At 37.6% G+C, this 12,706-nt stretch overlaps 1 protein-coding gene across 3 annotated transcripts in view; it reads right to left on the reverse strand.

Moving 5' to 3' along the window:
* LOC136025211 (cyclic nucleotide-gated cation channel subunit A-like) overlaps positions 1–9,632 on the reverse strand; it is a 71,227-nt gene extending 61,595 nt beyond the window's left edge. The window contains exons 1-2 of one of the 3 annotated variants that reach the window (XM_065701023.1): positions 9,522–9,632; positions 6,296–6,427 (exon numbers count right to left, since the gene is read on the reverse strand). In XM_065701023.1, coding sequence (XP_065557095.1) covers positions 6,296–6,427; positions 9,522–9,536 — 147 coding nt within the window. In that variant the 5' untranslated portion in view covers positions 9,537–9,632. Of the gene's footprint in view, positions 1–6,295; positions 6,428–9,447 lie in introns of all 3 variants that reach the window. The other 2 variants (XM_065701021.1, XM_065701022.1) reach the window with 2 other exon arrangements.
* Between the last annotated feature and the right edge of the window lie 3,074 nt (positions 9,633–12,706).

Consider the following 12,706-nt stretch of genomic DNA (forward strand, 5'->3'; position numbering starts at 1 on the left):
TTTGCCTGGAAATTAGAAATCAACCGGTTTACCGCGATACTGGGGTCTGCAATCCTGTGTTTATCAATCATATAAGTATTTCTCGTCCACAAGGGACTTCGCGAACCTAAAATAAAGGGACCGTAGCTTGCGTTTTTGGGTGTCAGTTAATAAATTCCAAAATGGCGCGATATATAGAATATGCGGCAGTGCGATAGCGTTATACATATTCGCGAGATACTTTCGGCATAAGATGAGTCTGCTGGCGACGATAGACCCATACGCGGTGCGGAGTTTTTTATCGACGTGTTTGACGAGCAGTAGATGAGTTTCATTAAGGTTACGGCCTATGGGTAAACCCAGATACACTACGTGAGATGAAACGGTAATTGACTCGCTACCCAGTAGGAAGTGTTCAGGCTGAGAAGGACTATCGTTGAAAAAAAGAACTGCAGATTTAGAAGTATTGAAAGCCAGGCCGATTTTTCGGTATTCATCACGCAGGATCGAGAAATTCGATTGCAGACCCCTAATAGACCAACTTAGATTTAATAGATCGTCCGCATATGTAAGTAGCGACACATTTATATTCTTGGAGATACATGAAACATTTACACATGCCTGGGCATTTAAAACACTGTTATTGTACAAACTTGGGGATAATAATGAACCCTGGCGGACACCTTTCGTTACTGGAACAACCACTGATGTGATGCGGTTACCTATTTTTATACGCGCTTTTAAACGGCAATACATATCGTACAGTACGCTAGTGACACAGAGGTTTACACCTTGCTGATAAGCGGCTAAAAGGGCCTGAGCGTGAATCCACGAATCAAACGCTCTACTCACATCAAAAGCACCAATCACTATAGGTTCATCAGATTCGTGAGAATCTGCTAGAATAGCGGCAAGACTGAAGAGAGCGTGAGCACAACCCAGACCCGGTCGGAAACCGAACTGGTGGTCAGGCATTCGGCACGAATATTGAATTTCTTTTGAGACTAAGATCTCTAGAACTTTACAGAGCACTGGAGCAACAGTGATTGGCCTGTACGAAGAGCATTGGTCTGTTGGTTTCCCTTTTTTAAGGATGAGCGAGAGCAAACCGACACAAAAAGAGTCAGGCACTATACCAGTGGTGAAAATAATCTGGAATAGCAGCGTCAGATATTCAATAAGCATAGTAGTACCGTGTAGCAGATTTACCGCGCACAGTTCGTCTACACCACGGGAATGTTTCTTCTTCAGCTTTAAAATAGCTTCATCTACGCTTCCGTAAGTAACGACAAAATCAGGGACACACTGGCTGGATAATACCGATTCTAGCCGGTTTACGAAGGGATTAGACGTATTTGGGTCGGGGGCACTGAATTCGTTGGAAAAGTACGATTCCCAATCTTTTTCGCTAATCGAATCATGGGGTTTTCCGGCGACCGGTTCGCTCAACCGGGCTTTCCAGATTAGTTTTGGGTCACTTACGATTCTGGAGGAGTACTCTTCCTTCAATTTGGTACGATGAGCTTTCAGTTGCTTGTCAAATTTTTGTTTAGTCCATAAACGGATAGAGTTAACAGGACCAGATTTGGGCCTATCACAATCTTGCCATATTCTAAACCAAAACTTAGCATCGTTGCAACACTTAACTAGGGCCGGATTTTGCAAGAATTTGTGAATTTCTGTTTTCATTTTAAACTTTCTGGTAGGAACTGCTTTTTTTTCAGCTACGAGAAGCGAGTGAGTAATCTCGGCACAAAATATATTGATGAGTACTCTTGCATCCGCGTGATCAAAATTCGAATTCACTTGGAGTAAATGGAAGGGGATTCGTATCTTTACAAGAAGTGAGTTCAGCACTTGATGATACAAAGTAGTATTAATTTTATCCCATTCATTTACTAGTTTCCACTTGTCGTTCTTGGGTTGACGCAGAGCTGGTTTTATGCTTAGAGATGCTAGTAGGGGTAAGTGATCAGCGAAGACAGCGTCTTTTAGAACAGTTACACTTCCGTTAATATTCTTAGAGCCGGCCGTATGGTCAATGTTTGAAACGGACTCAGAATTATGAACGAAGGAGCAATCACTGTCTTTTGGGAGGATGATAAGTTTGTCATCAAAGATGCCGTTTAGAAGCTGACTACGGGCACACTTGCTGTCAAGAAGGTTGCAGTCACAGACTTCAGGCACTTCGCTAGTTCGCGAACTGCGTTCATAAACTTTCGCTCCGATTTGTCATCATGGTAGTTTGTAGGAAGATATAGATTGAAGAATGCGATACTGCCAGAAGATATAGCCAAGAAGTGATCATGCGTAAATAACACCTTACTTTCAATATACGGGTGGCAAATAATTGCCAAGCCACCGGAGGGGCGTCCGAAAGACCGAATTTTTGCCGGCTCGAAGTAAAAAGTAAGTTCGTGCGAGAACTTTAGGAGAGAAATATTGTGAGGAAAGAGCATATGTTCTTGTATAAACATAATGTCACAGTCTGCAGAAAATATTTGAATTATGGCGAGTTTGTTGGGGACTCCTCTATTCATGCTCCATGACGTAATTTTGACACAGGCTGGGCTATTAGACATTGGGCCGCTTCAGCTCACTGACGATTTTTATTATTGTGGGGCACTTGAAGGAACGGCAAGTGTGGCGTTTTGATTTGCAGAGGGTGCATGCTATAGGGTTTCCACAGAACTGGTAGGGGCTAGAGCCATGACCTCCTTCTCCGCGTCAAGAGCAAATTTGCTGGCTAGAGCAATTAGCAGAAATATGACCAAAATTCTGGCAGTTAAAACAGCGCTTTGGGAGAAAGTTAATTCCTCGATGGGGTACCGCTCCAAGTCAATTTTAGGAGGGTTTTTCATGGCGTGGTTTAGATACTGGCGGGATGAGAAGTATAATTTGAAGGATCTAGTTTTGCCACATTGATCAGCTTTTTCACAATTCGCTATAATTCTCTTAAGCGCGTCACCATTAATATGAGCTGGGACAAACTTGATCATACCGATGAAAGTGGGAGTTTTAACGCTTGCCAGTGTTTCAGGCGATTTTTTGTTAATAGATGTTGCTAGTACTGCTGCTTTAGATTTGTTCTTAGTTACGAGGCGCCATTCGTACTTCCCTCGGCGGAGTTCAAAATCGTCATCATTCAAAGCATCACCACAAATATTCGACAGGAAGTTTTTCCTTTCTTCTGCGGTAGCAACGGTAGGAGGAGGCTTTTTCAAGACTACTGAGTAAGACGAAGGAGACTCATTAGCTTGAGCAGCAACAGGGTTGCCTTCAGGCCACGGCAATGGTTTTTGGTTCAAACGGTCAAGAAGGCCATTGAACTTGCGATTCATCTCGTTGACAGTGGACACTACACAAGCAGCGATCTCTTCATTGCAGGCCGGAACTTCTTGGGGCTCAAAAATAACGAACTCAGGAAGCTGTCTCTTTTCTTTGGCACAGCGAGCGAACGTCTTCGCAATGTCCATCAAGTTATCCTCGTCCTTTACGTGTTTTATTACACGTTCCCCTAATTCCGACTTGCGATAGATAATCTCTTTTGCTTCTAAAATCGCTTCACGGCTGAAAAACTCGAGTTCTCGCCTAGTAAAAACATTTGTTTTTACACCTGCTATCATAGCTCTCGAGATAAAATTCAGCACTGCATTCCGCACTAGGATATCACCATTTTACTGGTGGCTTCCTTACGAGAAGAGTAAGGGAAGTGTTGAGGGTTGGTTACCTTGTCCCCGCAATTTAAGGGGCACGCCCGGCGGGTACCACGGCTCTTGCTACCAACTCACTCACCCCCCCTTCTGCTTACCTTTCTCTCGCCAACTCTATCGCAGCGTGATTGCCTTTAAATATCGGAATTCCTAATTATATTCACTACTTGATGGCTAAATGAAGTGTCTAATTTCTTGCTAAAAACTAGTCAGACAGGTTTCGTAGATGCTGACACCTTGATAAACCGTCACACAAGTTTCAATTAAAACTGGTATTTTGCCAAATACTGCGATATCTAGCAAGTGGGATTAAAATTCATACCTCAGGCAATCAGGTATGTGAAAATGAAAAATAATCCGATTTTTGCATGCTTATGAAGAGAATAGAACAAAATCCTTGCTTCCTCCCTTATTTTCCCTAATTGGTAAACTTGGCTTATACCCTGATCACTGAAAATTGGTCATAAGCGATCTAATCGTAATATTCACTTTTTCTTTTTAATTTTTTCCCCATGCCGATTCAAACCCCCATTCCCCCCCCCCCCAAAAAAAAATATAGAAACCATCTCCTATTTACACTAGCTAAGCTAGTATCATTACTAGGACACCAGTGACAATTTTGAAAATGGCCCTTTACATATTCATGGAAAATATGTGTCCCACACTTCACAAATTTCAATAAGCACCAGTCGTATTACTTCTTTGATAAAAAAAAGAGTTACTTGTTAATTATATGGAACACACCCAAGAGGTAAGTTATGTTAATCCTAATGAGATATACCAAGAATTGATGAAAATATAGTACTTTAGTTTAAATGATAATATAATTTGGGCTATATATTTGCACATTAGAGGTTGTCAGTGTAAAGTAACTTAACCTTACCTCCACCCACCCCCCCCCTAATGCTCAAATATACAGCCCAAGTTATACAGGTCCAATGTATTCTGTCACCCGTCATATGTCTTTGTGGCTATGAAACTGGTTTTAATATATCTTACACTTTTCTTTTTATCTTTAGCAAATTATCCCTAGCATACTTTCATCAACAGACCAATCCTCAGGGGCAGTGTGGGTCATGTTAAATTTAAAGGTATAATTTTAGAACCTGTCAACTAACCTGAAGAAAAAGGCTATCTCAGACTTTTGATCGAACAATTTTGGGGCGAAAAGGGACGATGGAGGGGGGCTAGTTTCCGTCCAATCTTTTTTCAAATAAAAGGGACACCAGAAATTTAATTTCCTTTCAAATGAGCCTTCTCTCGATGTTCTAGGACCGTTGGTTCGATACGATCACCCCTCGGAAAAAAAAGCGAATTAACACTCATCCGTGATTTTTTCTTCTGGCAAATCTACAGCAGGGTCCTCTGCTACGCCGAATCTAATGGTTTTATTTCAATTAAGATTCTTTGGCTTTTAGTTGGTGTTTCCTCCCTCTTTTGAAAATTAGGCAAATTTTTGAAGTTTGATGGGTAAAACTGAGCTTAATGAATCTTATGTATTTGGAAGCAAAATAACAAGCCGACGAAATATCGATCGTTGTCAAAATTCAGCTTTCAGACTGTTGGTTACTATTGAGCCGTGTCGCTCCATTCTTACAGTTTTTTACCACAAACTGTTTGATATATTAGTATATACCTTCAGAAACTTAAAGAATATGACGTTATCTGTGGTTATTAGGTGTTTCAATTACAAGTAAGAGAATTTGGAGAATTGTTGGAGTCTCGACTAGATATTAGAAGTTAATATTTAAACCATTCGACAACTCCCAAAGTAGATGCCCCTCCCCTACTCCCATCAGACTTCAATCATCAAACTGTAACCGATTTAATCTATCAATTTATATTAAAAATCTTCTTATAAAAAGCACTAAGTCCTATTTACTTTTCAATGATTGCTTTTTTTCATTTAGAAAATTATATTTGATATATACATAGCTTCTTATTTTTCAGTGAATCCATTTCTGTTCTATTTGTAAATGTAGAGGGTGGATTCATATCTACCACACACTCCACTTACAAAAGTTTTAACAGAATCAAATCTAATTTGGAACTGATAGATCATTGAGGAAAAAAACTATAAATATGAATACAAAAATTCAACCTGAGCAAATGTTGTGAAATAGGAAGTATAGAGCATTTTTGCAATTTTGCGATTAACTAGGTTTGCCTATTATATTGATGATAACGCCCTGGGGTTTATATCTGATATGCATATATGATGGGAAATCAAAAGTTTTAAAGGCAGTATATTTCCATAAATCCTAATCTGGAGCATTTTAAGAACTGTAGCGAATCACTATTTTGCGTTTTTTATCAATTAGCTTCTTGTATGATTTATTTAATTGAATCATGAATCTACGTGCTATACAATGAAAAATCACTAAATTTAAGAAAGAATCACTAGTTTAGAACAAAAATCACTATAGGTCACTAGCCAGAATAAAATCTCTAGTCAACATAAAAAACCACTAGAAATAGTGATAAATCACTAGGGGTGGCATCCCTGGACTGAGGACTGGGGCTCCTATTTCATGTTCCGTTTTACAAAATAAACTTAATCTTGCAACTTTTTTACAAAATAAACTTAATCTTACGACTTTTACCTGTACGGTTGATACGATCCTGCTAAAGGTACGATGCTGCTTAGGATTAGTTGGCTGAACATTCACATCCTCAGATATAGAAATTGTGGCTATTTCATCCTTTTCAAGAGGCCTTATTTCATTGTTTCTCCCCTAGGAAAACATAATGATAAAAGGTAAGTTTCATAGCTTTTATTGCGCAAGCGCTAAACGTTGACAAGTTTAAAGAACAGACATAAATTTTATCAGTTGGACGGAGTTTGGGGTATATTCTCATACAGAAAAGAGTTATCAGCATTAAGGGATCGCTAATGAATGATGACGAAATTTTTCGTGGTTTTTCCGATGTTCAAAAACAAGGTTATGGAAGATCTTGCACATGGAAGGTATCTCACAAAAGGAAGGTCATGAACTTTTTCCATCAGTAGCCAGTGGTGCCAACTGGGTTGGGGGCATTTGACACTTTCCCCAAGATTTTGAAAAATGCCTTCTCTTGTATTTTCATTGAAAAAACAAAGTAAATGTAAAGTACTTACAATATTTTTTACAATAGATACCATATGCTGAAATGGAAGCTGAATTCACGTTCTCGATCAAAAATAGGCTACGGTTCTTTTGAGCCTATGGTACTCTTTCCAAAATTAAAAAAAAAAATAGAAACAAGTCTTTTCACCTACTTTTTGCCATAGCTATGGTTTATCTTATATCATTTTGTATGTACAACTGTTAATTCCTTTGAAATGCGATAATCCTTGGAGTAAATGAAATATAAAGAATTAGCTTTTTCAAATGAAACCGAAGAACGACATTACATCTTAAAAGGAACAAATATTATTTCACACAAGAGGAGGTATACTCTCGCCTCAACTCCCCTCTCTTTACGCTGAAAGGTTGTAGTGCTTTAAAAAAAATATTTACATTGGGCAAGCTGTGGACTGACAATTACGCTTATAAGTTATATGAAGCAAATTTCTACTACGGTGCTTCAGTGATAACCTGTAGTAAAGGTCGATTGGGCTAATAGTAACCATTTTGGTGGATAGCTTTACACTTAATGAATTATCTATGTTCAATATCCACCATAAGAATGTGTTTCTTTTATATATATATATATATATATATATATATATATATATATATATATATATATATATATATATATATATATATATATATATATATATATATATATATATATATATATATATATGTGTGTGTGTGTGTGTGTGTGTGTGTGTGTGTGTGTGTGCGTGTGTGTGTGTGTGTGTGTGCACTGTGCAAATCACAGGATTATCCATGTTACAGCTTTAAATGTCCAGTCGCCCAAGGACTTTTAAGTGAAGTTAAGTCAGCATGATGGCTCGCGATCAAGGAATATCAATGGCAAAGTGGTTGACAAAGGTCTAGTCCTCTCTGAACTTTTAAGTACAAATGAAATAATTTTTCTGCAAGAACATTTTTTATCTAGTGAAAGGAAAAATCTACTCAGCATTTCACACAATTCTTATCTCTTATTTCACTGAGCGAAAATTAACATGTGCCGTGGGTGACCTTCAGGCGGATTAGCTATCATTTCCTGTCAACTTCCTTGAGTCGAATGGCCATTTCATTGATGGTGAATTTTCGGACCTAATCTGTATAAAAGTTTACCTACCAACTAATTACTGCTCTTCACAATCAGAGAATAAGTTCATAAATGCTTACAAAAGGCTAGCGAGTTTTGTGAAGAGAGTTTCAAAGCGCCCAAACGCTCAAGTTTTGATCGTAGGAGACTTCAATTGTGACCTAACAGACAGTTCATCACCAAGAACCCGACTCCTTCTGACTTTCCTCCCCCCTTCCTACTCAGTTGCTGCCAAAACAGAAACTCTCACGTTTATTGGTGTCCTATCAGCGACTTCTGATGATTCATTGATCATTTTATTGCAGCTTTCCCCCCTGAAACTGTCAAGGTAATTCGTGATGGCTTTCATTCGAATCACTTTCCAATAAAGTTGAAAATAAATGCTTCGTTTAATGCCTTTAAACAGCCAGATAAAAGTAGTTTTATATAAAAGACTGGAAAAAAGGTAACCATGCGAGGTTTTGTTTTGAATGGGACAGAATATTAAATAAAATAAAGGTGCCCTTTCATTTTGTTGTGCACGCGTTCGGGCCTTAATGGAAAAGAAATGGCCATTGGACTTGTATATTACACCACATATCTATTACAAATTAACCATGCATTAAAGTGTGCTGAAGCTTCAGCTGTCTCGTGCAAGCGTGTTAAGAAAGGCTCTCAAGTTCAAGGTTGGTATCGTTTATACTCTCAAGTTCAATGTTGGTATCGACATTTATAATTAAGCCAAGTGATGTATCGTTTTATTGTAAAAAACTAAAGAAAAGAAATTCCGCGGGAGTTGATGGAATTACTGCCAGACATTTTGATTATACTAGTGCTTTTCTTTTTAGTCATTTATCTCTACTTTTTCAAATGTCTATTAAAAACGGAGTTGTTCCTTATCAAGTTACAGTTGGTCAAATAACCCCTATCCCGAAAAAAAGGCAAAAAGGATTATACTGAGTGTAATTCGTTCCGATCTATAACCCTTTCGTGTATTATTTTAAAATTTATGTTGAATATTGTTATTATTCGTACGCGAGTACAATGAAGAGTACCAGCAGCAAACTTGATTTACTTTAAAAAAACGAAAAAAAGGAAAGAAAAGAAACTCTACCAAGGATACTTAAACCTGAACGACAATAGAAGCTAATGTAAACACTGTTTTCTTTGTTTTCTTTAGCAAATCGAGGATATAAAGATTAGGAAATCTCACAAGGGGAGGTAATTTAACCTGTGTATTCCCTCTCTACCTCTAAAATACCAAAAATAAGCATAAATTTTGTGTGTGTGTTTGGGAACAGTTTGACAGTTTCACTGGCAAAAATGTTGTTTCCCCACCCCCTACATTTTCAAAGAATTTTCTATACAGGTCCCCTTTTCTCTAAAGTTATATATATATATATATATATATATATATATATATATATATATATATATATATATATATATATATATATATATATATATATATATATATATATATATATATATATATATATGTATATATATATATATATATATATATATATATATATATATATATATATATGTATATAAAATCAAACTTTACCATAGTTTGCGAAAGTGAAATTCCGTATTAACATGCAGTAGTCACAGATACCAAACAAATAAAAAAAAACATACGTTTTCCACAGCCATTTTTAATTACCATACCGTTACACTAACATACGGGTTCAGAAGCTAAACTGGTGGCAATATAAACCTAAAGAGAATACGAAGAAACAATGTTTCTAAGGTAACGATAGTCAAAACACTCCCTTTTAATGAAAGGATTCTCCGGATATGTGAGTCCTAAATGATGCGACTTAGGGCATTCCGATTAAGATGAGCTTGATGGAATGAGCTTGACGGAACAACTAAATTAAAAGGAATCAGGCACCCCATACTTTGGTTCTCGTTACCGTTCTTGGTGCAGCCATAAAACTATAAAGATAAGATGGTACAGAATTTAGAGCCCGAATATCTTATAGACGGGTACGGTCAGATTCAAGCGTGTATTTGAACTTAAGAGGCCCGACAAAAATTTCCACATTTTTAATACATTTTTCCAACATATTTCCAGAAAACAAGTAGATAAATTTAAAGTTTTGGAACAAAAATTAGTCTACCCAGTAAAAAAGAAAACAAAATCGAATCACAGTCGGTGGATTATGCAGAAGGCATGGGAATATGTAGGGAAAAAAATACAATCTTGATATTCTGTGAGGAAGTATGGACCCAAGGCTTCCTTGGGTACGTATTTAGCAGGGACTTTCATTCGAAAAATTTTTTTTTACATATGTATTCAAAAGAACTGGGAATGCCAACCACCCTCTTTATTTTACAAATTGCTATCTCAGACAAGTGGGTTGTTCAATCTTTCATCCTTATGCCTTTCTATTTTTCTTTAGATAAATGACCCATTTCCTTTTCTTAATTACGTTTGCTTACCGCATAATTTCAAAAGACATGCTAAATTCTCACTGCTAAGTCAGAGGTGTCGCAATAAGTAAACATTTTGATATATTTCTATCTGTCTAGGCGTCTAGGCATGGTCATTGATGGATGCCCTTGATTTGAAGCCCTCATTTATCTCAATGGCCAGAGTCAATTTAGGGTCCGCCCATTACAGCAGGTTTCTTTGTATAAACCACAGCTTAGATATCAATACCATTATGAAAACTCGATTTATTTTTGGGACACAGTGCGTGGCAGCGATACTAGCGGCTGGAGACAGGAAACTGGCAGCATAGCTCAGATACCAATATATTGGTATCTTAGCTGTGTATGCAACAAAACAAAATTGCGTTCCCGAATATGGTATTGTAGTACGATCTAAGCGTCGGAGCGCGGGCTTGGAGGAGGCGCCAAGTTCAGAGCTCTGTACTAAAAGCTTCTCATGGGCAAGATAGGAATTTTCATAACTGTATATTAGTATCTAACCTGTGATTGGTATCTAAGCTGTGGTATGAACATAGTGTTAGTTAGTTTGTTTTTAAACTGCAAAGTCTACGTTATAGAGTACAGAGTTCATATTTTTGTCGGCGTTTACGCTTGGAAGAATAAAAGTGAGTTATTTTCTCCAACTGTGTGAGAATATTTTTCCCCAAACCCAGGCAAAGTTGGAAAAGAGTTTGCGAGAAGTACCGTCATTAATATATCGACAAGAAGATCCGTTTACCCTCCGAAGAGATAGGTACAGAGATACTGGTGGTGGTGCAATGTATGGCACGTTTGGCCAATAGTTTGGCCCTTGAAAAGATAGTACACGTTTCACACACACACACACACACACACACACACACCAGCGCCCGAAGAAAAACTATAGGGTCATTTTAATCACCCGATCACGTTACTATATTCTAGCGACACCACCAGTGACACTGGTTTGGCGTCAGAGAACAAATAGTGGTGGCTCACAAGCTTTCCACATCACATAGTACTGGTAAATAGTATATTTTAATTTAGGAAAATGATTGGGTTTTTTCATGTAGGTTTTACTTTTTGCGTGATTAGGAGCTTCAGTCTACAACTAAATGTTACGTAAAGGGAACATCAGTGCCATTAATACGGAGGCATCCTGTAAATCAAGCAGTTCGCAGTAAGAAACTGTAAGTAAAGAGCGACGCCGTTCAATAACAATCGAAACCAAAGAGAACTGAATTTTTATGTAAAATACATACATTAAGAAATTTGCTTTTTTATGATGATCCCAATGTATAAGATTCATGAAGTCTAGTGCTATCCAACAAAAGCTATGAGCCTTAAAAAATTTGCTTAATTTTTGAAAAAGAAGGAAATAACCCCAAAAAGGCAATGAATGTTAATGAAAATCAGACCATCATATTCGGCGTATCAGAGAATCCACTGTAGAAGATTCATGTTTCCATCTGCAAAAATGTCAATTTTTTTTTTGCCAGAAGAAAGGTCAGAGGCGGGTATTTATTTGTATTTGGTTTTTTGTTTTCCACAGGGGTAATCGTATGGAACCAATGGTCCTGGAATATCAAGAGAGGACTCATTCGAACGGAAAATAAAATTCTAGCGTCTCTTTTAAGTGACGAAAAAGGTATGAGGGCAACTAGCCCCCCTCCCACGTCCCTTTTTTCCGTGAAGTCATATGATCAAAATTTTTGGATATCTATTTTGTTCAACATAGTTAAAAATTTCAATAGCTAAATCTTTGGTGATAACCTGACCTCCCCTCCCCCAAACTGTTTTGAGGAAATGGCTGTAAATCACAAAACTTGCTCAATGTATACGTATAGTATATGTAATTGGAAAGTATACAGACATTTTCCGGAAGGGGGATTTTACACGGGGAGAATTTTCCATGGGGAGGATGAATTTTTACGCTCTATGGGGAAGATTTCCGAGGGCTGAACTTTCCAACGAAATTTTAAGCTGGGGGAATTTCCCAGAAATCCTATAAAAATTTTTTGTTTATTTTTCTCACTCTCTCTTTGCTGACTCAATTTTACATGTGGAAACGTTCCACGGCAATTAGGAAATTTTCGAACAGTCTGGAAAATTTCCTTCAGGGGATATTTTTCAGCCGGGGAAATCTAATATAGGGAAGCAAGAGAAACTTTTAACTGGGGTGGGGTATTTCTGTAAAGAATTTCAGTGAGGGGAATTTCCGGCAAGATTTAAAAACAATCAGAAATTAAAGTCTCTTTCAAATGAAAGTATGCTAAGAGAATTCTTTTAGGCGGAACCGTACGATACAGATTTTCTGGGTTAAAGTTTCAGCAAGGATCGAATTATCCATTGTTAACATTCTGCAGAGGGTAATTAACGCGGGAGGAGCATTCCATGGAAGAATTGTT

Source organism: Artemia franciscana, chromosome 3 (genome assembly GCF_032884065.1).
Source record: "Artemia franciscana chromosome 3, ASM3288406v1, whole genome shotgun sequence".
Classification (NCBI taxonomy): Eukaryota; Metazoa; Arthropoda; class Branchiopoda; order Anostraca; family Artemiidae; genus Artemia; species Artemia franciscana.